Below are 27,366 nucleotides of genomic sequence, written 5' to 3'. Positions count from 1 at the left end.
GCTTCCTTTTATCGTTTTACTGTCAAACAAAACGAGTGAAATATGAATAATAATACTTTTAACTATTTTTTAAAAACAATCCCCATACCTTTCTAAATCACATCTATCAGATGTGTTAATTTTAAATATATTCAACCCCTGTTCAAAGCCTATATAAAATAAATTTTTTAACATAGACATATCCGATATGTCTATGTTTTTAAGCGCATGTTAATCATGCAGCTCGCCGCGGCACATTGAACTTCTATGATCATTTATAATGCAAATTAGATATTTAATAAAAGAATTGTTCCGATATTATCTGTTCTTTTTAAATTTGAAAATCGGTTCTTCCTCTTACATTTATCATGGTGGCTGCATATAGGCTTAATATTCAATTCAATGTCAATGGTTTATTGAGATCACCATGTTAGCATACAGTCAATAGTTATAGGACATGACATACTTTTTTAAATGCTGGAGAGCCGGGTATTTTTTTTTTTTTACCAATTTGTGAGCACGAATGAAAAAAACGGCCGGAAAAATAAAAATTTATGACCACGCATTTTTTGTTTCCACAAAATAAAATTTTTGATCATAAAATAAAATTTAATAAGGGGGAGGGGGTCGAGGGAAAACTATATTCTCTTTATGGCTCTCTAGGAAAATATACAGTCTGTGTGCTAATATACTGTAAGTCTCCGTGGGTATTTAGGTCTTAAATCAATAAAGTTATTTCAGCCCATTTTTGAACATTATAATGAATGTCACGCGGTGATATTTTTAAAAGAAAAAAGAAAACTGTTTTGGGTTGCATATAAAACACTTTAAGGTTTCGACATTGTATATATTAAATACATGTATATAAATTTCAATGTTTTTCACTGAAACCGTTTAACTTTAGATTAACAGATATCTCTTAGTAAAAACTTAACAACCTGAAGAAAAAAACTAATTAAGGTGCTCCCTTTGAAATGGGTCTATGTTTCGGGAGCCCCCCCCCCCCCCCCCCCCCCGTGCATAGTGTAATCGATGTGGTAATGTCATTAGAAACATTTGGACACAATTTAAATTGTGTGAAAACTGCATATTAATGATTATTATATACAATTTAATTTGTGTACGAGGTACACCTACAATGCCAAATTCGTTATTTCGCGGGATATTTGTCACGTGATACACACAGGCAATATGGCAGATGGAACTGCTGAACTTCTACCGAGGTTTATGGCATTTTATTAGAATAGCAGTGCGAATGCTTCAAATTAAGTGACAGAGTTTGAATTTGATCATCTTATATTTGTGGATATAAATTGTTCAGATTGTTCAACCCATGGAAAAAATGTCGGCGTTAGTGCCTGGTTCAAAAATATTGGGAACTGTCACCCACGTGGAGTTCGATGCAGGTTTGTGTATTGGATATTGTCAGTTATGCGAGGAAAACGTTGTTGACGAGCTCGCAGAAGCTATTGAAAACAATGTACAAAAAAGTGCTTCGTCATATGATAACTGGTCGAGTGATGACATTGTTTTGGCTTTGTTTCCTGAAGATGATAATTGGTACAGAGGCAAGATTGTCGAAAATGGCGCCAACGGTCTGTTGGTTTTTTTTGTCGACTACGGGAATACAGAGACTGTGAACAGTGGCAGCATCAGAAAACTCCCCAGTTTGTTAAAGCACATAGAACCACTAGCAACAAAGTGTGTCTTGGTGGATGAAACTCCACCCAATGGACAATGGACTGCAGAACAAGAGATGGAAGTAAAGGACAAACTCTTGAACCAGGAATTTATGTTTGAAATTATAAAGAGATCGCCTCAGGGCTTTTCTGTTCGAATGCATAGTCCCTCATCCAGTGCAACATCCCTCGACACCCTAACAATGCAAACTGTTGCTTTAAATTCTTGTCATCAGTGCTATATTTCTTACACAGAGAGTGCAAATAAATTTTGGGTGCAGTTGCAAGAGACAGAAAATGATCTGATTGAGTTGATGAGTCAGATGACAGATCATTGTTTACGTAGTGCTGAGCCCCTGGGCAGTCCTCGCGTGGGTGGGTACTGTATTGCATACTACAGTGATGATATGGCCCCATACAGATCTCAGATTCTAACCAGCACTTCAGACAAATGTCTGGTCCAGTTCATTGATTATGGGAATTCAGAGTCTAAATCACCAGGCGACTTGATGAAATTACCTCCTAAATTCATGCCATTCCCAGTTCAAGGTATACGCTGTTGTTATAAAGCCACAAAGATCAATCCAAACAAACTAGAGGACAAACTGCAAGAACTCATGGCTTCTGAAGGAGGAGTTAAGGTCAAATTTCTGAGGAGAAGTAATGATGAGTATACTGTAGAGATCAATGAAGTGGAACAACTGGAGGGAAATTCCAGCATGAGTAATTCCCAGTCCGAGGTGCAACATGATTACCCAGTGTCCTCCCTCCCCCTGAATCAGACCTGCGATGTGTGCGTGTGTTACGTTGAGCACCCTGGTTGTTTCTATGTACAGTTACTAAGCAGTTCTGACACAGTAAATGATTTGATGGATTTAGCAGAGGAGGAATTTGTAACGAGTAGGTCTCTGTCTAGAGTATCACCTGGACAGTCTTGTTTAGCCAAAATGAGTGATGCAGGTATTTATAGAGGTTTCATAGAGTCAACTGGATCTTCCATTTCTGTCACTTCTGTGGATTTTGGATTTACTGAAACAGTAGATGTGCAAAATCTTCGTGAAATTTCCACCAAGTTGCAGTCCATCCCATCACAGTGTGTACAGTGTACCGTTGACCTGACAAAGATGTCGTTCGAACACTGGTCTGACGAGGAAATCAACATCCTTAAGGGGTTTGAAAACTCTGTACCTTTGGTTTCAATGGTCACCTCAAGCAGAGGAAATGTGTACCAGTTGGATTTATATGACACAAGAGACAAAGACATCGACCGTTACTTAAATGAGGAGTTACTAGGGGTTAAAAAGCAGGGGAAGACGGCCTCCTCATACAAGGAATCGGCTCGACGTCCCCTGATTATTCGCAGAATTCAGATCCCCAAGCCTGATGTGGTTGTCGGGAACACAGAGATTGTGTGCGTCACTGCTGTCCACTCCACTAAGCAGTTCTTTGGCCAGCTGACTAAAGTCCCTGTCGACAAATTTGCCTCCCTACAGGATACTCTGACCAAGGTTTACGAGATGGGACAAGATGCTATTGTAGACGGGGAGGTGGGAACCTTCTGTTGTGCTAAGTACACGGATGGTTCCTGGTACCGAGCTCTCATCACCGCGGTGACAGGAAGCTCAGCGGAGATCATGTTTATAGACTTCGGTGACTCCTGCACGGTCCCTCTGTCCTCACTGTATCAGATTCATCCCAGCATTGCTGATACTCCACAACTCTGTATTTTGTGCCAGTTCCAGAAACAACCAGTAAACCTGAGTCTTGGTGATCTACAGAGTCTGATGGTGGACAAAGTAGTGGAGATCAGACTACTCTCAAAGACAGGCAGGTTTTCCTTAGATCTATCTCATTAGATAATTTTTTTTAAAAACTGTGCTTGTGTATTGTGGTTGATTTGGTTTGTTCTGACATACTAATGTTGCAAAATGGTTGTCAATGTTAAGTTTCTTGAATTTTTTAACTTTTGTTCCAGATGGGGTATTTCCCACTTTCCAGATTGAGTTCACTAACCAGTCCAACAATAGAAACATCACATCCAGGCTGTATGGAAACCAGCACAAAATCCCCAGACTCCCACAGGCTGCTCTGCAGAGTGGGTATGTAAATGACTGTGCAAAATTTTTTTTATGTAGAATGAGACGACTTGTCTAGTGGGCAATGAGAAACCTTCAATCGAAGTCTCACCTATACATTTGGGCCCTAAATGTATTTATAGTGGTAAAGTGAGCATAAGATCAAAAGGGAATATGTCCCAAGTTTTATGGCATTTTTTGTAACACTTAACCTGAAGAGCAATACCAAATTCATTTTCTGAAAACTTGTATCCCCATAATCAGTCTATTGTACAATTTGGAGATTTGACCAGTGTACTTGTAAGTAAATGTGTAATATTTTAAAGTGAAAACAATAAGTTGTGTATGAGCCTGGACTCTTTTTCAAGAAATCTGAATAATACCATATTTATAATACATATTTATACGTAAACTTAAAGCACATTGTATTTCAATTGACTTCTTTCTGGTAGTAGAACTGGAGGAGAGAAGCGTGGAATGGTCAGTATCGGCGATGTCGAGGAAGTGATGGTCACTCATGTGGTGGACCCCGAACACTTCCACTGCCAGCTGAGCAAGACCGCCCCCCAGCTGGATGCCCTGATGGAGAGTCTCGACAAGCATTACTCCGCCCTGGGAGAGGACGAAGAACTACTCACGACCTTTTCACTAGGGAAGCACTGTGTGGCCAAGTACAGCGCGGACCAGGACTGGTACAGGGCCCAGATTACAGGTATTGTATTTATTAAACAGGTGTCTGGCACGCTATGATAAGTTTACATTAATGTTTACAGTACTTGTCAGCATCAACTATTTGCAGTTGAAGTGGCCTGTCTGCAATCTTGAAAGGCATACTTACAGATTTTGTACAGCAAAGAAAAATTCTGAATAGTTGGTAAAGTTCATGTAGATTATTTCATAACCAAAAATAAGTTTTCATTACATTCAGAGTGGACCATCAGAATATTGATTTTAGGTGTTTGATAACTTTTGGAGGAAACTAGATACCCGTTTTCATACATATCTTAAAAGATCTGACCTACATGGCAGAAAGGTGTCACTTGCAGTTTCAAAGTTTCAAATTTTTTATCATGCAATATTTGATGATATATATCCCTCAAATGATATTGAACTAGATGTTAATTAATTTGGAGGACAAAATTTAATATTATCAGTAACTTTAGCTGGATTTCACTTCAAATTGATTGCATGTACCAGGGGGCAAGCACAACACCCAAAACTCACCTTTGTGATCGATTTACATTTTTTAAAGGGAAAAATAACTTATGCAGGACATTTTAGAAATAAGCTTTGGGACATGATATCATTAAGTAGAGAGAGATAGCATTTCAAAATACCATAAGACATACTTCAACACTGAAAATAAATCAGTATTCCAGCAGGGATAGGGTTTTTTGATTGACCTGTATAGCCTGATTTGTTTACCAGGCATGTTGAACAATAATTTTTTTACCAGGCATGTTGAACAACACTGTTAACGTATTATATTTAGCGTGTACGATATTTGGCGGAATATGATTTTTGAACAAGTTAGCATAGATTTGATTTAACACATTTCTAAATGTAGTTATCTACTTACATATTTTACATTTGGCAATATACTTGATTTAGCAGACGCCGTTTTCTGCCAAAAATGCTAAATAGAATACACAGCCAAATGTAATACGTTTACAGTAATTATACCCTATATATGTATATAGGAATCACCTTGTCGGAGTTGTCCGTCCGTCTGTCTGCAAAATTCATGTCCAGTCCATATCTTTCTTATGGAGAAACACTTGAAGGTCTTACTTCACACAAGGATTGCTTATGACCTAAGGGTGTGTCATGACTTTGATCAAAGGTCACTTAGTCAAGGTCAAGGTCACTGGCAGAAAAAGTGCAAAATTCATGTCCGGTCCATATCTTTCTTATGGACAAATATTGGAAGTTCTTAATTCACATAAAGATTGCTTATAATTCAAAATGTTTATATTAAATGGCTGCTTGACATGTGGATTTTAGTTTGATTTGAGCCATGTTTGTGAACATAAGGATGCAAAAGTCCTCATGCATTAACTTGAAATACAATGGAATTTAAAGAATAGAAATTGGTTTGTGTACTCATATTAGCATTAACAGTTTTAAAAAATAGAGCAGTTGTTATTTATAGAAAATGGACTGTGAAATAGATTCATCCAATATTTTCTATAATAATAGAAAAAATACATGGGTTATGATTTTTCCTTTGCAGGGGGTATCAATTGTGAGCTTGCTCACAGTTCCTCTAGTTTGTTTACCAGGCATGTTGAGCAATAATTTGTTTTCCAGGCATGTTGAACAATGGGATGGTGGAGGTGAGATACATTGACTATGGAAACACGGAGTGTTCCTCCAAAGACACGCTGAAGCAGATCAGTGACGAGCTGATGACCCTCCCTCCGCAGGCCGTCCTCTGTGGACTCGAAGGTTTGTATCCCCCTGTAGAAAGGTGACCAGTCTCCCCACAGATATGTACCAGCCTTACACAACAAGTCTGAGTAGTTTTTGTGTACTATAAATATGTCCAATAGATCATGTTTTCTGTTGTTGGAACATTTCATAGTTGTTGCAGTTTCTTGTTCATCAAATGTCTAATTCAATTCAATATTTATTAAATCGAGAAACGAAGTAAACAATATTTTTAGTTTTTGTGGAAATTTGATTAATAATCTTTATAGACCCTGTCCCATTCAAATGTTACCCCATTTAGAGGAGCACCCCCACCCCCATCAATGTTAAATTATGGTATTGATGCATCTGTTTAATGCACATCCTTTAATGAGTGCAGGGGCTGACAAATCCGATTGCCCGACGCCTGGGGCAGGTGATTTTTCCGATCGGGCAAGTAAAAAATCGGTAGGGACTTGCCCATGGGCAAGTGACTTTTTAAACTTTCGCATATGTACTGGAAATAAAAATACCGTATTTCGCCGAATGTAATACACACTTTTTTCCTAGAAAACTCTTTACGATCTAAGGGTGCTTAAATTATACATCAGAATAGAATTTTATTGATTATAATCTGTTAATAGATAAATACTTATAAAATGGCAATTTGATATCACAGGGTTTGACATTAAGTTTTTGAATTACTAGACCAGTCGGGCTACCTCAGCAATTTTTCACTAGCCCTGACTCTTTTACTACTAGCCCTGACCAATTTTGAAAAAAATAAACTAAAAGTTATGACAAACATAAAATATTAAATACCTGTTTCTGTTTAATTGTATTGATTTATCTTTACCAATAATGAATCATTCAAACACTATTTAAGGTTTAATTTTATTCAAACTGTACTAATAATGATACAAGTATTCAATGGTTGACAAGGGACCAACAAAACTTTAGGGAGATCGACTTTATATTCTCCTTAACAGAGAAACATGGAGAAGTTTAAGAAATCTGGGAGACTTTTATTACTTAACAATGGCATAACAATAATGAAGATATACACAGATTTAAACTTTAATAATTTAAATTAGATTAGAAACAAGTCATTATGATTAAAAAATAAAACAAATTCTAAAAATTGAAAAAAAAAATTATCAAGTTTATTTAATTTAAATAATTTGATGTATTCATACATTCTATAGATCAAATGTTTTGTAATTGTGTTAACTAAAATGACAAATAAAATCAGTCTCTGTTTTTTAGTGTATTTTGGTGGCATTAGTCCAACCCAATAACCATTATCAATATGTTGAGGATTTAGATTTTTTTAAAAAGATATTATAACTGTAAACAAAGGTTTTTTTTTATTATTTTAGCATACATTTGGCAGTGTTATTAGCTAATTACAAGTTACCAACAAATTCACTGTTATATCAACACTAGCCTTTAAAGTAATAAACATCGTTTTGTACAGCATGTGGTTGCATCACCCGTATTTATAACCCCTAAAGATAAGACAGACTAAATTAATCACAAGAGGCATAAACTGAGTTTTGAAGACGTCTTTAGAATGAAATAGTTATCATTTTATTGCCCTTGGGGTTAATTTACACAATTATATGAACTCCGTGTACAGGGCGACTTGGACTTTTCGTTCGGAGGAAATTCCGGCGAAGTTACCGATCAAAAAGTATTTCCACCATTTCATCCTCTAGGTTAGTCCCGGTTTATAGAATTTAAGCCTGTTAGGAAAAGGTGCTTTTACTTCTATTGATATTAATATTACATAAAAAGTATGTGCACACTATTTTTTTCACACGACCAGTCGGGCTAGTACACAGACATTTAACCCGACCGGACCTATCATTTACTAGACAATGTCGGTCGGACGTGCCTTAGTGTCGAACCCTGTATCAATCTGAGCTGTTTATACTTTGATCAACTTCTTTGAGCTGTGTTTACTGTTTCCATGTACGCCGCCATAACTGATGATAAAAATAGATGTGTACGCCGCCATAACTGATGTTAAAAATAGATGTGTGCCTTTGTAATCGTAATAATCATAATCATAGCCTAGAACTTTTTAAAATTGAAATATAAGACCTAAATTTTTAATTATAATTAATTTGAATTAAACAACTCACTGAAGATTTATTTCATCTTTAATTTTTAACACCTCTTCAGCCGTGAACACGTGTTCGCGCTTGTCACCTATTATCTCGGACATTCACCTAAGGTAAAAGAAATTATAAAGACACCCAAAACTGTTAATAATTTTTTTTTTTTTACCTTTACAACAAATCCAACTAAATATCAATACGTAATGTGTTGATTTTTTAACACATTCTTGAGAAAACCAAGAGGAAGAGATGTTGAATCAAAACTATATATTATGGAGAGTATTAAAAGTGGAAAAAATTAAAGTAAAAACATCGTACGGAATGTGTATTGATTTTTAATCACAATAAAGAATTTGGTCGGGCTAGTAGATATTAAGGTAGGGCAAGTAAATTTTGCCTAGCCACTTGCCCGAGGACAAGTGCTTAAAAAATGTATTTGTCAGCCCCTGGAGTGAACATCTCACTAAGATTGAAACAATTTTCAATATGGAGGGTGTGTTATTTGGGGTTGTTAATTTATAATACAAAAAAGACATCAGGAAAGTCTGTCCACATGTGCATGGTTATTTAAACAATTAAATGCTATCTTCAGGGCTTCATGTTGGTATGGAGGTACATGTAGTGAAAATTGTAGAAATTTTAAACAGTGGATGTAAATGTTTGATGTCCCTACAGGTGTGGCCTCCTCGTCAGGATTCTGGCAGCCAGAGAAGGTGGCCCAGTTCGAGGACTTGGTTCTTGATCAGACATTTAAAGCGACCTTCAAATCCCAGAAGCCAGGAGAGGAAACTTTGTTGTGTGTCCTGGAATTGGCTGATGGCACCAACATTAATCAGAAGTATGGAACAAGCACCAACTCACTTTTATCTACAACCCACGACTCCAGTCCCAACAACTTTCAGCAGAGGTCAGTGTGCAGTCACTGCTGTGTGACATAATCTATACACCAATACTAGTTACTCGGTTTGTGCTTAGGAAGGAAGGTTTCAGCAGCTTGAAATTCTCTATATCTAAGATGGGAAATACCAGTACCAATTTTTAAAAAAAATTTTGCATAAATTGCATGCTGCAACTAGTGATTCAGCGATAGTCGCCGACGATCGAAAAATTGTCGTTAGACTGCTACTGATGCCGACAATCGATAGCTGAAAGCTGACAACGATAGTCGGTGAATATTTGACTAAAATTTGAACTTGGGGTAAACAAATCCGTTTTATTCCGGTTCTAAGCACTTTTTAATTTCCGAAAAGAACGAAAACTCTAAATAAGGTTCAAAGTAAAAATGGCTGAACACGGTGGGCAGGACGCGACGACAGGGTCGCAGATATATTCTTATTCAGGGACAACCCGGTCGGTAGTCCGAAATATCTGACGTTTTCCTGACTTTTTAAATGATTTTGATATTTTACATGCCAGGCAAGTAAAATATCAAAATTGTTTAAAAGCCAGGTAAATGTCAGATATTTCGGACTACCCGGTCGTTTGTATGGAAATATTTTTGCTTCACTACGAAAAAAGAATAAGTAAACAGAACTTATATGTGGTGTTAGTCAATTATTCTGCAAACTCTGTAGAAAATCGTATGCCAATAAAGGTAAACAGAAAAAAAAAATGACAGCTTCGCACCACGACTCGCACGTCACATGTTAGACATGTTTTGTTGTTTTTGCGCGATCAGTGAAGTTTGCCAGTTCTATTTTATAAATTAAATTTTTTTATGATCAGCGTTTACGATGATTTAAAATCTAAGATCTAGAATGAGATCGTCTCAGGTGGACACAATAGTGTTTTTGAAAATGATTAGGATTTGTACTGGTGAAAAGTTGAAAACTGAATAGTAGTAAATACCTGGTACATGTCTGTGTTTTTCTGATAAAAAAAAATGTAACTGAACAGAATGTTCATAATTAACTACTGCTTTTATTGTTACAATGTTGCGTTTTATAAAACTTTCCTGCTTATATAAATTATATTTTACTGAACTTGGGTTTTATATATAACCCGGGATGTTGTGAAACGCAACTTGTGGGTCACCCAAATCTGTATATTGGTACCAAAGAAAACTCAAAGTCAGGATTCAAATAAAATATAGATATTTCAGTTTATGAAATGACGATAGTCCCAAGACTCTGGGAGTGTAAATATAACATAAATGAATTCCCAACTTGATGGGATTAAAATACAAATATTATAATAGCCAAAACCCTTAATAAATATAGCTCTAAATCCCACTTAAGCGTGCGGGAGTCCCGTTCCTATAATAGCCTATATACTTAAGTATAATAAATTGATTGATCAAATAAGATTATTTCATCAGCTCCCACTGCTAAATTATTAAGCATTTACCCAACGGGATATTTCCTCGGTCATTTCCAATGTATGGCTGTTGTCCAGAAGTGGACTTGACCGTCTGATCTGCTATGGCAGATCACACCAACTGCCGTGCAAACAGCTGAGCTTGTTATTTAAGGCATCGGGATCGGTATTTGTGAAGTCATGATGTCAACATACGAATACCCGCCATACTTCGAGCAAAGCAGTTTACAGCAGAGAATTAAATCACGCGAATAAAAGCGCTGTAACAAGGAAATTACATGTATCATTTGTATAACAAATCAACCATTGGAATTTGTGACTGGAAAACATAAAATCAACAATGCATTACGATATACTTAGGATGAAACAACTGACTGTCCATGCCGTCGAGGAAATTCGGGATAATTTCTCGCCGATAATTTTGACATTGATTGGTAATTGTAAACAAAGAACACATGAATAAAATATCTTAGTACACAGCTAATGATCATCATACGCATACTTGCCAACCTCCAAGATGTGAAAATCTGGTCATGACCAGATTTGGAAAGTAAAAAATCTGGTCATAGCGCATAACGACATTCACGACATATTCATCATGCATTTCATAGGTATATACAATAGAAATATGTGTTAAAACTTATGTGTAATACTTTATTGCAAAGAAGCATTTAAACTAACAGTTGCTGATTTTGAATTTTGTAAAGTGATCTGACACAGAAAATGGTAGGTTGTGTTCAGCTAAAAAAAAATGCAAAAAGAGTTTCTGCTACATTAACCTTGCTTTTGAACTCTGTAAATGATGGCATGAAAGTTGTAAGTGACTTGGAAGACTTTTGTGTATTAAAAAGCATTCTATACGCGAGTGACGACTTAGCGTTTTTGAATGTTTAGTCAGATCATTTTGGGCACAAAATCCAATATTCTAAATAGAACGCAAAAGCCTCGTTTTGTACTTGATTACTTTGTTTTATCTATGGGAATTCATTTTCCCAGATATGTTGATAATGATAGGTACAAAAATATCGTTTTTTTTTGTTGGTTTTGATTCCGCTGGCCCCGATGAAGACCTTTTCTTATTGGAAGCCATAACACCTAATGATTTAAACATTCGCTTAGTCAAAACAACTCACGATAATAATTACACTTAATGTGTCTGTTATAGCCATCGGCTTTGTTTACACGTTACGTAAATCCAAGCTCAGCTTGGGTTCATAACTGGAAGTCAAACGCGCAACTTAATTTACGAACCAAATCCAGAAATCTGGAGATTTTCGGGTTGTTTGACAAAAATCGGGTGAAAAGCATGACCCGCCGGGTCATAAAAAATAATCGGGTGTGACCCGACGAAATCGGGTCAGTTGGCAAGTATGATCATACGATGTATTAAACGGAAATTCACTTCTTGATATGGAGTATATGGACTTTTATTGCAACAGGGAATGTGTATTGGGATGTGAGAATAAATTTAGATTTTAGTCATATTTACCTACCTGTTAACACTCCCGCATATCGCGAGGAAACTCTCGCAAAATGGTCTAAAAATCAAATTCTCCCACAACCAGCCAATCTCTCACGCAGGAGACTAAATTATCCTACAAACATATTGTTCTCCTTCATAAACCCCCTTTCCGCCAAAACTTGTGAATCTTGACATGCTATTTCAACAACCACTGAGAGTTTTTCTGTGATTTTGGCCTCAAAATCTGCTGTGTAGCTTGAATCATTTAATATTTATTCGTTTGATGGGATATCGGCGCTTCTGATTGGTCGAAAAATTTCTTTGATACCTGCATCAATAAAATTTTCGCCGGATCTACTTTTCTCAACTGTTCTGATCTAACACTATTTATAGAACGGGAATTTCCAAAATAAACACCGTCAACAAAGTGTAAAGTTGTGTCTGTTTTATTGTCAGCAAACAAAATACAACTTTATAAACATAAAAACTTGAAAGTCTAACCTTCAAAAATAAACAAAACACAATATCTTATTCACGAAATAGAAAATTAAGCGTCTTCTCACGATTTCGTCTGCTTCAGATCAATCAACATTACTGCGAGGCTGGCTGTTCCTTTTCCAGAATAATCATAACGAACATATAGGCCCATACACTTTCACGGTAACACTGCTGTTCAAACTTGGTAACGATGATTTTTAAACTTACACAGTACCCTACATGATCGGTCATCAGAAATTCAGAATAAGCATCGTTTTGAGTACAATGCATCAACTCCTTCGGCGCATTCCAAGCGGCAGATACTTTAGTATACCATATAAGTACATCACTGGCTATATAGTTACCACAATGTTTACAAAAGTCGCTTATACATACTATTCTTTGTCGACATATGATCTATTTTCGTCCACGATCGCCTCTCCTTGGATGGTTACGTCCAGTTGCATTTTCCATCGATCTCACATGAAAACTAGTGTTATTACGAATTTTTCTGCACAGTGAATAATATCACAAGCTATCGCATGTATTTTCCTTTCGTTTTCAATTCAGCCGGTTCAGATTTTAACTCACTATTTGTGTTTAATGCATTAAATTCAGTTCAATAGCTCTGCATCAACTGAAGGCGCATCCATTTTGAATATTGTTGCTGTTGTTATTTTGTATTCATACGCGCCGCTTCATTTACATTATTTACATTTTTGATCAATGACACTTCAAATTTTTTGATTTGAAAATGTTTTATTAAATGATAAGAAATGAAGATAATAATTTTTCTATTGATCGACGTATCAAAGAAAAAATTGACCGGAAAACTTTTTCATCAATGCGCTACGCGCATTGATGAAGTTTTCCGGTCAATTTTTTCTTTGATACGTCGATCAACAGAAAAATTATTATCTTCATTTTTTAAATGAATCAAAATCCATCCAAGACCTATATACTGTGATCAATGTATTACTTGTTTTAGTCTATTTTACTTGTTACGATTTCTTCTGCTTTTGACTAAAATCAGTTGCGTATTTTGTAATGCATAGGCCTAATATAAAGATACTGATAAGTGAAAGCTTTAAACACTTAAAGCAATATGAGCTGTATTTTTTAGAATTTTATTTTGCTGTAAAAATCTTCTAGTATGATGAGTCTATGTGTAACTTCAACTTTTATGATAGATATTTGAAAAAAATCATTAATTTTTGTCAGAGGAAAGATTTCTCCTCTAAGGAATATATACCATCAATTTTTGTACGGGATGATAAAAATTCAATTTTGCATCAATTAAGGCTTCTAACTGGCCTTTTTCACAAAAATATGGCTAACAGAAATTAAAAAGAACATGATATTTTTGGTCATTTTAGTAGAAAATAATATTTTCATAAAAAAAAAATTCAGCATGAAAATTGCAAAATTCAGCATGAAAATTGCAGCTCATATTGCTTTAAAAAGTTACCTATAAGAATGTAGCAGGTGTTAAAAGTGCAAAAGCATTTGACAGAATTTTTTTAAACCAATATCATGAATTATGGGGATACAACAGACATTAAAACAAAAACCATTCCAAATAAATATTGAGAAAGTTTTGTGTATTAAAAAATCTAGATAGATATCATAGATATGACCAAGGGAAATAATAACCATAATGAATATTATTAAACTGGTATTATATTAATGGAATGTTACACCAAAATTTTATTTTTATGTATCATTAGAGTCACCTCTGCGAATATTATTGTCATTTAAATTTTAGACCATGTGGTTTTATTTGACCCTTTCAGTTTCACAGTAAAAATCATGCCTCGTGCTTATAGTCTATTTCATAGAATCTAGGAACTTGTAGTCAAATATAAATTCTAGAGGTTTATTGATTTTAAACTTTTATCTTCATTAATTGGTGGATAAAATGTGTTCTAGAAATAAATGTGACAATACAAAAATTAGTTTTTGTCTGCTGTTGCAACAATTAACAGGCTTGTAGAAATCCCCCCCTGAGGATTAATTTTCTATCCGCGCCTGACCTAGTAATAGCATCAATAGTGAGACAGACTATACTATTTTATGCAGAATGTTCCTTGAAAATGGCTCGATATACTAAGTTTTTATGCAAAACAGACATAGGTTTGAACAATATTATCAAAATAAGTTTTTTATAATCATTCATATTTTTTTTATTAAAAAAAATATAATGTCTTGTTGACATTTCTGGACATAATTTATAAGATATTTATATTACGCATTTATTCACATCAAATTTTAAACTCTACAGTGCTTTACTTGCAACCAATAGATTTTCTACTTTTTCAAAAAATTACAAAAAAATTCATATAAAAAATAAAGGGCATATCCTTCTTTGAACAACTCAATCTTGCTACAGAAATGATACTCTAACGATCCATAAAATAAAATTTTGGTGTAGCATTCCACCTTAAATGAGTCTTACTGCAAATTCATAATAGGCAAAATAAATTTTCTGCGATTTTCCTAGGTATCATCACTGATGGTTCAAAGATAATTCTTTTTGCAAAATTGAACAATAAGACTTAATATAAGAAATGACACCATTTGTACAAAACAATGGTTTTCTGAACACAGCAACACAAGTTGCAGTTGCAAACTGATAGTCATAGAAATAATTAAATTAAATATGATTGCAAATGCATTAAAATGCAAAATCAGGTATTTTACTGTTTTAAATATACACATGTATTTGCATTCATTTAATAACTTTTGTACGAGAAAATGTCATTTACACAAAATCTCCCCCTTAGTTAAGTTGGTAAGGGGGAAAGTTCTCGCACATTGTAGCTTTGAAAGGTAACAGTAAACAGCTATATCTATTTCAAGAAAAATCAGGATTATGCATGTACCTCATAAAAAAATTGGAATATAGTGTATAAAAGTTGATAAAACCACAATAGCCTTATGGTGTATCTTTGTTTCTATATTTAGGAACAGATTTGGTGACAAACCTTCTGGGGGAAGATTCAACAATTCAAGATCAGAATTCGGTGGTGGATCTGGTGGGGGTTCAAGGTTCAGCAAACCGTCCAGTGGGTTTGGAAACGCAGGGAGTGGGGACTGGAATGAATCCCCTTCAGCCAGTTCCTCTACACCAAGCTTTGGTGGGGGAAATAGAGGGGGATTTGGGGGAGCAGGTGACTCTTTTGGAGGATCAGGTGGCTCCTCCTTTGGTGGGGGTGGAGGAGGATTTAGAAAAGAAGGCGGTGGGAGAGGTGAGTGTTATCTGTGTCTTGTCACTTATAAATTATTTGTCTTGACTCCTGACATATTTGAAACAACTTAAAGATGAAATTGCTCTATTATTTATTAAGGAAATGTTCATACATAAAAAAGTTTTTCAATTTAACATTGTGGAAAAACAGTGTAAGTTAACCTTAAAACAAGCATCCATTTTAACTCCTGTAGGCTGTCATAAATACATAAAAAAGTTTTTCAATTTAACATTGTGGAAAAACAGTGTAAGTTAACCTTAAAACAAGCATCCATTTTACCTCCTGTAGGCTGTCATAAATGTGGAGAAGAGGGCCATTTTGCCAGAGATTGCCCAAAGAGTGGTGGTTCTTCAGGAGGTGGTAGAGGCTGTCACAAGTGTGGAGAAGAGGGCCATTTTGCTAGAGATTGCCCCAAGGGAGGTCCAGGTGGTGGCGGAGGAGGGAGGGCATGTCATAAATGTGGAGAAGAGGGCCACTTTGCCAGAGATTGTCCCAGTGGTGGTGGTTCCAGGGGGCGAGGCTGTCATAAGTGTGGAGAAGAGGGTCATTTTGCCAGGGACTGTACATCCAGTGGTAATAACCGGCATTAATCTGTGTTTAGATCTTATTAGGGGGCCCCGCTCTGTGGGTGCCCCTATAGTGATCAGTCTGTCTGTCCGGGGCATATCCTCTCTCCCCTTGGCCCAATCTGGCTCATTTTTCACCTACAGATTGGGTAAAGGATGTACAGTGACCTTGAATGACTTGTCATGGTCATATCAGACCAAACCAAAAATTATTTTTTTTTAAAGCATATATACTCTCCCTTTAACCCTATCTGGCTCATACTTCACGTAAACAGAGCTTTTTGGTTAGGGGTGTGTAGCGACCTTGAACTAAATTTCAAGGTCAAATGTGAAGGTTATTGCAGACCTCATTAATGTACTTCACTACACCGAGACTTGTACCTTTTTAAGACACTACATCACAAGATGTCAATTTAAATGTATTGTTAACATTACCATAGTTCAGTGTGAACATTCTAAATTTTATTCACATTAACTGAATTAATTTTTTGAGGAAAATATAATTTTGTATCAAAAATTGCAAATAATTTTGCATATTTGACTAATATATGTCTTATCCGTCATGTTATTTATCATAATCAGGTAATTTTCTGCTGATTTGAGAAAGTATTTCAAGGTGTAATGAGGTACCCTAAAATTAAGTTTTTGACCATAAATTATTGTCCATTGGGTTAATCATGCTCAGATTAAACCCAAAAATGCTTTTATCCTGTTTTTCATTATTTAAGCAGAGCCCTTTGATATTGCCACCATCTCAATGATATCTAGTTCTATATGCATAGAGGAAACTCAAGTTAGTTGTATTTTTCTGCATGACATGTTCGGCTGGTTTCTATCATAGGGATTACTTTTCAATTTACAGGTAATAGAAGTTCAGGGTTCGGTGGAGGTGGTGGATCGTCTAGTGGATTTGGCAGCAGAGGGTCTAGTGGTGGATTTGGTGGCCGGTCTGAGCGACCCTCGGGAGGATTCTCAGGTGGTTTCAATAAGAACTCTTCCAACAATGCAGCTGATGATGACTGGGGTGGATTTTCTGTGGATCCCAAACCCAAAGGTCCAGGATTTGGTTCCAGGCCTAGCGGTGGTGGTGGAGGTGGCTTCCAAGGAGGAAAGCCAAGTGGTGGATTTGGAGGAAGGAGTGGGGGAGGATTTGGTGGTGATGGAGGAGGAGGGGGAGGATTTGGAGGAGCTAGTGCAGCAAGTGCAGAAGATGACTGGGGAGATGGTGGCTCTGCCACACAAGCTGCTCCTGTATCAACCCCAGGGTGGAGTGCTACACCTAGAAATACAAACAACAACAGTGAATGGGGCCATGAGCAGAGCAACTCCTACATACATGCTAGGCTGCCATCAAACAAGTCTGTTAAAGTGTATGTAGTCTACGCAAAGTCCCCTTCAGAATTTTGGTGTCAGACAGTTGAGAAATCGGAGGAACTTGAAGAAATGATGGAGAAGATGAATGAAGAGTATAATGGTTTATTTCCCAAAGAAAGATGTGTGCATAAATATGAGACAGGAACACCCTGTGTTGCTAAGTTCTCTGATGATAAACGATGGTACAGAGGGGAGATCTCAAAAGTTGAAGATGACAAGGTGTCTGTCTATTTTGTGGACTACGGAAACACAGAGACAGTTGATAAATCTGCTGTGAAGGCAGCCAATGCAAATTACATGAGTTTGGAAGTCCAGGGGGTGAAATGTTCCCTTAGTGGAGTGGTCAGTGAAGACTGGTCATCAGAGGCGATAGAGAAGTTTGAAGAACTGGTCATGGATAAAGAACTTCTAGCTGATGTTGTCTACTTCTCGGGTGGTGTGTGTCTAGTCAAGCTCACTGAGAATGGTGAAGATGTGGCTCAACAATTGTCCAGCTCTGGATTATGTAAATTATCTTCCACTACTGTTACCAAGCCATCAGAAAACCCCTATCCTCAGATGCCCCAAGAAGTGGGAAAAGACATCACTGCATATGTTTCATGGATAGAGAATCCTCACAGTTTCTGGATCCAACCTGAGGAGAAAGCAGAGACATTGGAGAATTTAGTGGGAGAGCTTCAGGAGCATTATGCAGCAGGTGGCAATAGAATGGACAATGTGAAGTCAGGGGACACAGTGGTTGCCAAGTTCTCGGAGGATGAGGCGTGGTACAGGGCCTATGTAGAGAATATCCAAGACTCCAACACCACAGTCAGATTTGTGGACTATGGAAATACAGACAAAGTTTCTAAGAGTGAACTGTTCAAAGTTGCAGAAAATTTCCTTCAAGTCCCTGCCCAGGCCCTGAGGTGTAACCTGTCTGGTGTGAAGCCCCTACAGAGTGGTTGGTCTGCAGACACGAAGGATATCATGCAGAGCTTGGTCCCTGAAGCTGTCAAAGTCAAGTTTGAATCCAAAAATCCAGATGGCACTTGGGTGGTCTCCCTTTCAGCTGGTGATGTGGATGTGGCAGAAGAATTGATCCAAGCAGCAGTGGCTAGAAGGGAAGTTTCCTCCACTTCAACTGCTTCTGAAGTCACGTCGCAATTCCCACAACAGACTCCTCTCCAGGAGGGTAGCACCCACCAAGTGTTTGTATCCCATGTCAATTCCCCAGCCAGCTTCTACTGTCAGCTTGTGCAAAACTCAGAAAAATTAGACACACTATTGGGAGAGATAGAAGAACAAGCAGAAATGTTTGATCCTGTGAACTCTCTGTCAGAAGGCATGGTGTGTATGGCAAAGTACAGCGCTGATGAAGCCTGGTACCGGTCGGTCATCGCCAGAGTGTCGGGAAACACCGCAGACGTCCTGTTTGTTGATTATGGGAACTCAGAATCCACCTCCAAAGATGATATATGCAACATTCCTCCAGGACTCTTCAAACTGGAAGCTCAAGCCATTCACTGCAGACTTAACAATCTGGATGGTGTTGGAGATGGTTTTGAAGATCAAGTTGCCGACAAAGAGATGACTATTAAGGTTGTCAGTCCGTCACCTTCTTGTCTTACTGTAGACTTATTCTTTGAGGATGGTAAACCACTGTCGGAATCAGCAAGTTCAACACGTGAATCAAGTTCCGTGGAGGCCCCAGTATACGAACATGTTGATTATGCCGAGCCTCCAGGGACACAATTCAAATGTTTTGCTACTTACGTAAAGTCACCTTCCAGGATCTACCTCCAAAAAGATGGTTGTGAGGGGTCACTGGAGTCCATGACAGCAAACCTGCAGGAGGTCATGGGTAACTGTTCCAGTCTAGTGAATCCAAGGTCTGGTCAGATCTGTGGGACCGTGTACTCTGAGGACAAGGCTTGGTATCGAGGCGTCATAGAAGAAGTAAATGCTGGCAAGGCCAAGATCAGATTCATTGATTATGGCAATAGTGAGGAGGCAGAAATTAGTTCTCTGAAGGTCTTACCATCTGAGTTAGCTTTGCTTCCACCATTTGCATATCCTTGTTCTCTGCATGGAGTATCCCCCCTTGAAGGAGAATGGAGTTCCGAGGTCACTTCACAGTTGGAGACACTCATTGTGGATAAAGAATTGACCTGTACTTTTGCAACTGGGGCAGAAGTTAAACTTGAGGTTGAAGACAAAGATGTAGGAAAATCTCTACAGGAAGCAGGCCTGGTGAAGTATGAAGAGAGTTCCTTTGCTTCAGAGGATGTCCAACCTGTTGGGGTCAATAGTTTAGAAAAACAAGTAGTTCCCACAGAACCTGTAACAGCCTATGTAAGCCACACTGACAAGGAAAAATTCTACCTACAACTGTCCAGTCAGGAAGGGGAGTTGGGAGAAATGATAGAGAAGATCCAGGTCCATTGTGACAAGAGTGCTCCTCTGAGTGAAGTGGCCCTGGGTGATTACTGCTGTGCCAAGTTTACCACAGATAACTCCTGGTACCGGGCACATGTCAAGGACATCCGAGGAGACACTGTGGATGTTCTATTTATAGACTTTGGGAATTCAGACTCTGTGTCCAAGGACAATTTGCGGTCCCTTGGCTTTGACTGTCCAGCTCTTGCCTACCACTGCTGCCTATCAGGATGTACCTCAATGTCCACACAACAGCAGGAGCTCTTCTCCAAGCTGACCTTGGATGCTGAGGTCACGGCCACATTTGACCAAGATGTGGGGGACAAGTACGAAGTGACCCTGCTGTTAGCTGATGGGATGAATGTGAACAAGGAGATCATTCAGTCAGGTTAGTCTCGGAGTTACAAGGCAACAAAATGTATTTATAACCATTACCAGGGATATTTCATTTGATACGAAAGTCAGTCTCAGAATTCAGAAAATTTCACTGCATGTGTTTAAAGTAAACCTCAATTTTTTTTATGAAAGGCTTTGTTTTAATTGAAAAAATCGCAACTGATTAGTATTTGCAAGAAACAGTTAAAAATAAAACTTGTGTATCGATGGAAACAAAGTTGTGGAAATGGTATCAATTTCACTTATCTTCTTTGCTCAGATGGACAGGGAGTATCAACCAGCCACTCTACAGATCTGTCCGAAATGGAGGAGAGACAAGATGCTGGTAAGTAGTATTGGAGATGGCAGAGATTTTGCTAGCTCATGTTTGTTAATTGTTTTAAGAACCAAATATTAGATTTTTAAATGCAGTCCAGGATATTTGTAATTTTGAGATATGAATTTTTATTTGTTTTTTGCAGCTTCACAGTCTGTTATAATGGACGAGTCCCATGTGACTTTGGATGAGACTGGATTCTCTGAGGCAGACCTCAATGTTACTTCTAATGATACAAGTATGTATTACAAGTAGACATCTCTGGCTTGCTACTTAAAAATATAAAAGGGAAAGAAGACTCCACAGTTTAAGCACTTTAGAAATAAATTCAATATCTAATAACAGTATAAACTACAAAAATGCAAGACAAGATTTGCACCAACACAGTTGTGGTTACAGAAGTACGTTTTCTATTAGCTCTGTTCTAAATTAACCACTGTCAATAAAAGGCAAATAATACAAAATTAAGCTGGGATGATAAGTTTCTTGCATGCAGTAAATTATGTACGTAATGTGTGATGTGTTACATATACAGATGATGCCCCGGAAGAAGCCACTGTGTCCAGTGTTGGTGACCTGAAGTTAGTGGGCGTGTCGGAGGAGGGCCGTGTGGAGGTGTCGGTTAGCTGTGTCTACTCCCCCAGCTGTTTCTACATCCAGCAGGGGGATACCACGCCCCTCAACAATCTCTTGGACCAGATGTTTGAATTCTACAGTAACGCTCCGGCCGGCTCCTACAAGCTGGACAGAGTGGACATCAATGCGCCCTGTGCTGCCAGGTTCTCGGACGATGCCACCTGGTATCGGGCTGTCATCAAAAAACAGGTGGATGTAGATAAAGTACAGGTCATGTTTCTAGACCATGGTAACGTGGAGGTGTGTGCCATCGCTGACCTCCGGCGTCTACTGTCACGGTTCAGTGAGCTCCCTCTACAGGCCGTGGAATGTTCTCTTGCTGGGGTTCGAGCCAAGGATGGACCCTGGAGCTCAGAGGCCATCACTCTGTTCTCAAACCTCACCAAGGACAAGTAAGGACTCCTTTCTTATAAAGAAATTCATAGAAAATGTTCAATTGTTTTCAACTTTGTTAGATATTCCTGATAGAAATGCTTTGTTATTTATGCTGTAGAACCTGTTTATCTACATTAACAAAGCTGACTACAAACTTTAGAAATGACATCGAGCTTAATTATCAAATTCTTCTAAATATTTTAGTGAAATGAATTCCATTGTCAGTATTGCTGAACTCTAGAAGCCATATTAAAAATCTCAGTAAAAGATTTACCTCTAATCTGTGCTTTCTTCCACAGGACCTTACTAGCTGACATTGTTAGCATCGGGGATGACAGCAGCTGTATTGTACAACTGTTACACATGGGTCTGTCCGTCAGTGAGCGACTGTTAGAGGAGGGCCACGGAATACAGGCCACCACACCAGTCACCATCAGCAAGAAAGTGAAGCGTGTTTTTTCCGACTCCAGTGATGTAGCTACCCCTTCACTAAAGCTATCTGAGGAGTGCCCTGCAGTGAAAGAAGAACAAACTATCTTGTATGGAAGGTTAGTCTACTGTCAGCAGGTGCTTGTCACTACTTTTATAAATTATTGCTCCATCAGAGTGCATCCACATTACAAACGCATTGTATGATAACCTTTAATAAAGAGTCAATTTGAATAAAATGATCAGTAATCTAACTTGTAAAATACATTGGTCTACTTGATATATGTAGTCCCTTAAATCTGTAATGAATTTTCAGGTTTCAGCCTTTGGCTGTTGAAGCAGATACAGAGTATGTGGTGTCGACCAGCCACAGTGAACACCCAGAGAGCTTCTGGTGTCATCTGACCGACAATGTCCTTTCCTTGAGCGACCTGATGGATGAGATGCTGAAAGAGTACTCAAAGAATCAGACACCAGCTAAGGAGGACTCCACAGAGACATCAGAGAGTGAAGCAAAGACAGTGTCCGATGAGTCGGAAGGTCCTGGACGATTGGATGACTGTACACCTGGAACATCCTGCTGTGTCCATTTCCCAGTCGATGGACAATACTATCGGTCCGTAATCCAAGAACTTCTCAATGACGACAGTATCAAGGTGTTCTTTGTGGATTTTGGAAACATGGAGGTTGTGAATCAGTGTCATATCTATGAGCTGTCCAACGATTACTGCAAGATGCCAGCTCAGGCCGTTCATTGTCGCTTGGGAGGAATTGCCAGTCAGTCATGGGATACAAGCTCCTGTGGACGATTCGAGGAGTTAACGGATGATAAAGAACTATTGTTGTATGTTATAGAGAAGATTGAAGATGGACCTAATATTGTGGAACTGTCGGACGGGGAAACTTCCATCACCAGCTGCCTCATAGAAGGAGGTTACGCCCAGTCGGACCGCTCATTGAAGGTCCAGTCTATTGATCTGGTCTCCTTGTTCTCCCCCTACACATGGACTCTGTTGTCTTTAGACATGGAGTACGATATCAAAGTAACAGCTGTAGAAAGTCCTGTTCATTTCTATGTTATGCTAAGTGACTGCAATGAAATGTCAAAAGTCCAGGAGGAGATCAACAATTACGTAGAAGGGAACCCTCAAGAAATGTCCAGTATTTTAGAACATACCCCTTGCCTTGTCCTCAACCCCAAACAAAAAGAGTATCAGAGAGCTAAATGTCTGAAAGTTTTCAGTGAAAAACAAATTCAGGTAAATTTTTACCAGCTAAGACACAAAATATACTGGAGCATTACACACATCTAAAAAAAAATGTAAGGACTGCATTTTTTAACACTTGGAGCATTACATATGCATAAAAATGTTAAAGGACAACTATTCTTTACACTTGTTGATGATTGTCATACTAAATAACTAAATTAGCATTGGTAATAACATTTGAAACATTTGGTATTGTTTTCTATTGCAGGTGCTTTTAATAGACTCTGGTGAGAAATTGACAACAAAAATTGACAAGTTGTTCAACATCCCTGACAGTCTTCTCCAGATACCCGCCCAGGTTACTGTGTGTGCCCTTACAGACGTATTTTCTCCCACTGGAAACTGGAGCAAGGAGGCCAAACTATTTTTCTCAGGTACAATATCCATCCTGTTCTTCGTTGTTCAATGATTTTGTATGCTTGATTTTAGTTTGAAATTGCTAGAACACTGTGAACGATGTAATCATATATGATATGCTGTTACACGGCGACTGATATTTGGTACAGATCATGCAGAGTTTGTGTCCATCATGTACGTGCGTCACAAGACAGACTATGGGCTGTACAAGGTGACCCTGGACTTTGAAGGTCAGGAGTTGAACCGTTTGTTAGTGGACCTGGGCTATGCTAGAGCAGAAGCTGACACCACACTGTTTGAGCAGATGTTGGATGATTCCAGTAACCTTGGTAAGTGGCGTAAATACGTTTACAAGATCAGCCTAAATACTTACCTGTATGTATAAGGCAATACATATTTGTGGCAACTGCAGAAAGGACTTCTTGTGTAGTGGGTTGTTCTTACCGGCTGTTGGTTGAAATACTGTAAACATATTATATTTGACAAGAACAATATTTGGCAGGAGAAAAGGTTTTCAACAAGTTGGCATGGATTTGAATAAGTGCATACCTGAATGTTCATATACTTTCACATATTTGCACTACATTTAGTGATGCACTTGATTTAGCAGAAGCTGCTTTCTGCCAAAAACACTTATTAGAATATGCAACCCAATGTAATATGTTTTTCAGTACCAAAGTAATGAAAACATTTTAATTTTGAGATGACCTTTTCCATTACCTTTTGCATGAATGATGACTACCAAGTATATGGAAGATTATTGTTGTATGGAAAATAATTGTTGTATGGAAGATTATTGTTGTATACTTGTAGAAACATCATTCAATGAACTTGCCCTGGAAAGACAGAATTCCTTCGGCAGTGAAGAAGATGGTGACAAAGGTATGTAGAGAAACAAACAGACAAAACTAAGAAATCTTAAGTAATTTTCTGTCTTGTAGGGATAGTTCCACTTGACATTACTTTTGTTAGAAAATTTAAATTGATGCATTGTAATTGGTAATAAAGTTAAAAATGACTTCATATTATTAAGGTTTAGAAAGGAACAATGGGTTTGGTTGATATATTTATTGTAATTGTTTGAATATTTGAATTGTAGTACAATCGTTGAACTTGGACTCGACCCTAGAAACCACTGATGCCTCCATTTGTATGTGTCACGACTCGACTCTGGAGACCACTGGGGCCTCAGACAGCTTCCATTTCATCAATGTCAAGAAAGGCAAGTAGCTGGAATTAAAGAAAACCATTACGAGGGTTTTTTTTACTGTTGCAACTCTACCAAATCAAGTATTTCTTTGAATAAAAATTTGGTATTGTTCTTTGAATGTCATTTGCCTAAAATGAAATTACCTTGATATTTGAATATATTAGAAAGTTTGCATTTGCATTGTTAAACAAAACTGTTATTTTGAAATTTGGTTAAATAGTAATGTTATAAATTTTATCTTTTTCTTACAGAAAGAGAAACAAACAAGAAAGATGGTGAGTTTACTTTACGAATTGTAGTACTCAAGAGATTATGAAGACAAAATTATTTATTGTCTTTCTTTTATGTTGCTTTTTTTCTTAGCTGTACTTGAAAAGTTATAATTTTCTTCAATAATTGCAGAAGAGATCAAAGAAGAGGATGAATTTTATGATGCGTACGATGAGGAAGGAAAAGTCACTCCTACACTGGAGAAATCAGTGGATGATGCATCTAGTGACACTCCAACCAAGGAGGCAGACCCTACATCAAGTCCACAGAAGGATAAATCCTTGAATAGTCCATCTAGTGATACTCCAACCAAGAAGGCAGACTCTCCAGTAAGTCCACAAAAGCCCAATGATATTCAGGCAGAACAAAATCAAAGTTACCAGAATGCAGAGCAGAATAAGGAAGAACCTGACGATAAACATCTGGAAGAGGAGAATGTGGAAGAGAAGGAGGAGGAAGATGGATTGAACAACAACAAAGGTCTGGAAGACGATGCAACTAATGATTTGTCAAGTGAAAATGAGCCAAATGATGCTGTCCCTGAAGAAATCAAAGAAACTATGACTGAGGAAAATACAGCAGGTGATCAAAGGGAAGTAACTGAGGAACTTCAAGAAGACAAAGAGAAAGAAGATCAAAAGGACATGGCTGAGGTGTGTGAAGGAGAAACAATGGAGGAAGTACAAAAGGAAACAACTGTGGAATGTAAAGAAGACATAGCTGAAGATCAAGGAAAGGAAAAAGAGGAGTGTGATGGAGACACATCTAAAGATCAAGGGGAAGTAACTGAAGATAGAGAGGATAGTGGCAGCAAAGAAGTTGTAGAGGAAGAATCTAGTGAGGGGGAGGAATCCGGTCATGATCAAGAGGGGTGTGAAGAGAACTGTCAGGATGAAGGGGAAGGTTCAGAGACAGGGGACCAGTCAAAGGAGAACGGGACAGATTGTGGACAGAACGACTCGGCAGATACAGATTGTGATGACAAGAAGGAAACTAATGGAGACAAGGAGGTGGAGGAGAAAGAAGATCAGGATTCAAGTGTTTCCGACAGTGCAAAAATCAACAGTGATGGAGACGGCTCAAAGGACTCACATTCTCTGAAGGAAGGGGTTAAGGAAGTGGTTCGGGAATTTGGTGATAAAGCTGAGGAGTCGTGTGAATTACTGGCATCAAAGGCGGGAGAAGGAACTGATTAAGAAATCTCTTGAACATTCTGATTGTTTCAAATACATGTACCTGAATTTGCTTAAAAATATTGGAAATAGATTTTGTATAATTATGTAACATGCATTATACTTTACGCATTATTTTACTTAGTTGTGTAAGCAACCAATATTATTTAGTTCTCGACTGTTGGTTTTATTTTGCAGTCTACTGTTAAATCTTGGTGCAATTGATAATTTTCTCAAGTTTGTAGTCGTTTGTATTACTTTATTTTTCATGATCAAGGAAGAATTAGAAAATGCTAATATGTGTGACTGTTATTTAATAAAAACATTTGAAGATCAGTTCTTTGTCTGAAGATAACGTTTGATGTGATAAGTTATTGAGTAACTGATTTATGTCATCCTCAGCTTTGTTATCGGTGTGTTAGAACAGATAATTAAGAGGAGAAATGCTTTGACAAACAACGTGTGGTTTATTGCTGACATACTGACGAAGTGTGTTCAAAGGGATATCTCTGATAAACCAAAAATTTTACATGAAGTAAACGGTACAATATTGATTAAGGGAAACTTAGTAGTGACAATTTTTTTTAAAATTTTCTAGAATGAATGGAGGTCGTGAGATTTTCGTGAAGTGCCTGTAAAATTACTAGTCATGTATTGGAATACATATTATTCAGCCACAAAACATGACTAAAAGTTCCCTCACCCTTTGTTATGCACGTCTTTAGGTTGGAGAGAAGCCGCAAATTAGCTTTACGGTAAAATGACGGAATAGGCCTATACTAGTAGTCTGTTAAATCGAGATCTGCTGTTA

General features: G+C 37.7%; 1 protein-coding gene across 2 annotated transcripts; it reads left to right on the top strand.

Moving 5' to 3' along the window:
- Positions 1 to 1,133: 1,133 nt before the first annotated feature.
- On the top strand, positions 1,134 to 26,891 carry LOC105342062 (uncharacterized). 2 transcript variants are annotated; one of them, XM_066065484.1, is made up of 19 exons: positions 1,134 to 3,485; positions 3,634 to 3,757; positions 4,189 to 4,445; positions 6,044 to 6,181; positions 8,941 to 9,172; positions 15,485 to 15,768; positions 16,057 to 16,341; positions 17,197 to 20,514; positions 20,782 to 20,847; positions 20,984 to 21,076; positions 21,374 to 21,866; positions 22,149 to 22,397; positions 22,595 to 23,537; positions 23,755 to 23,920; positions 24,053 to 24,232; positions 24,717 to 24,785; positions 25,003 to 25,125; positions 25,365 to 25,388; positions 25,516 to 26,891. In XM_066065484.1, the coding sequence occupies exons 1-19, from the start codon at positions 1,313 to 1,315 to the stop codon at positions 26,577 to 26,579; spliced, it is 10,281 nt and encodes a 3,426-aa protein (XP_065921556.1). In that variant the 5' UTR covers positions 1,134 to 1,312; the 3' UTR covers positions 26,580 to 26,891. The 2 variants fall into 2 exon arrangements, with proteins under 2 accessions (XP_065921556.1, XP_065921555.1); XM_066065483.1 differs by having other exon boundaries at positions 4,186 to 4,445.
- Positions 26,892 to 27,366: the final 475 nt, after the last annotated feature.

Source organism: Magallana gigas, chromosome 7 (assembly GCF_963853765.1).
Source record: "Magallana gigas chromosome 7, xbMagGiga1.1, whole genome shotgun sequence".
NCBI lineage: Eukaryota > Metazoa > Mollusca > Bivalvia > Ostreida > Ostreidae > Magallana > Magallana gigas.
Note: the sequence above shows the minus strand (reverse complement) of the source record. Positions and strands in the feature narration are given on the sequence as shown.

Coding starts and splice junctions, on each gene's coding strand:
- LOC105342062 (XM_066065483.1), top strand. CDS start 1,313: ATGGAAAAAATGTCGGCGTTAGTGCCTGGTTCAAAAATATTGGGAACT. Junction 4,446..6,043: donor GTACAGGGCCCAGATTACAG/GTATTGTATTTA, acceptor TTTGTTTTCCAG/GCATGTTGAACAATGGGATG. Junction 22,398..22,594: donor CAAACTATCTTGTATGGAAG/GTTAGTCTACTG, acceptor ATGAATTTTCAG/GTTTCAGCCTTTGGCTGTTG.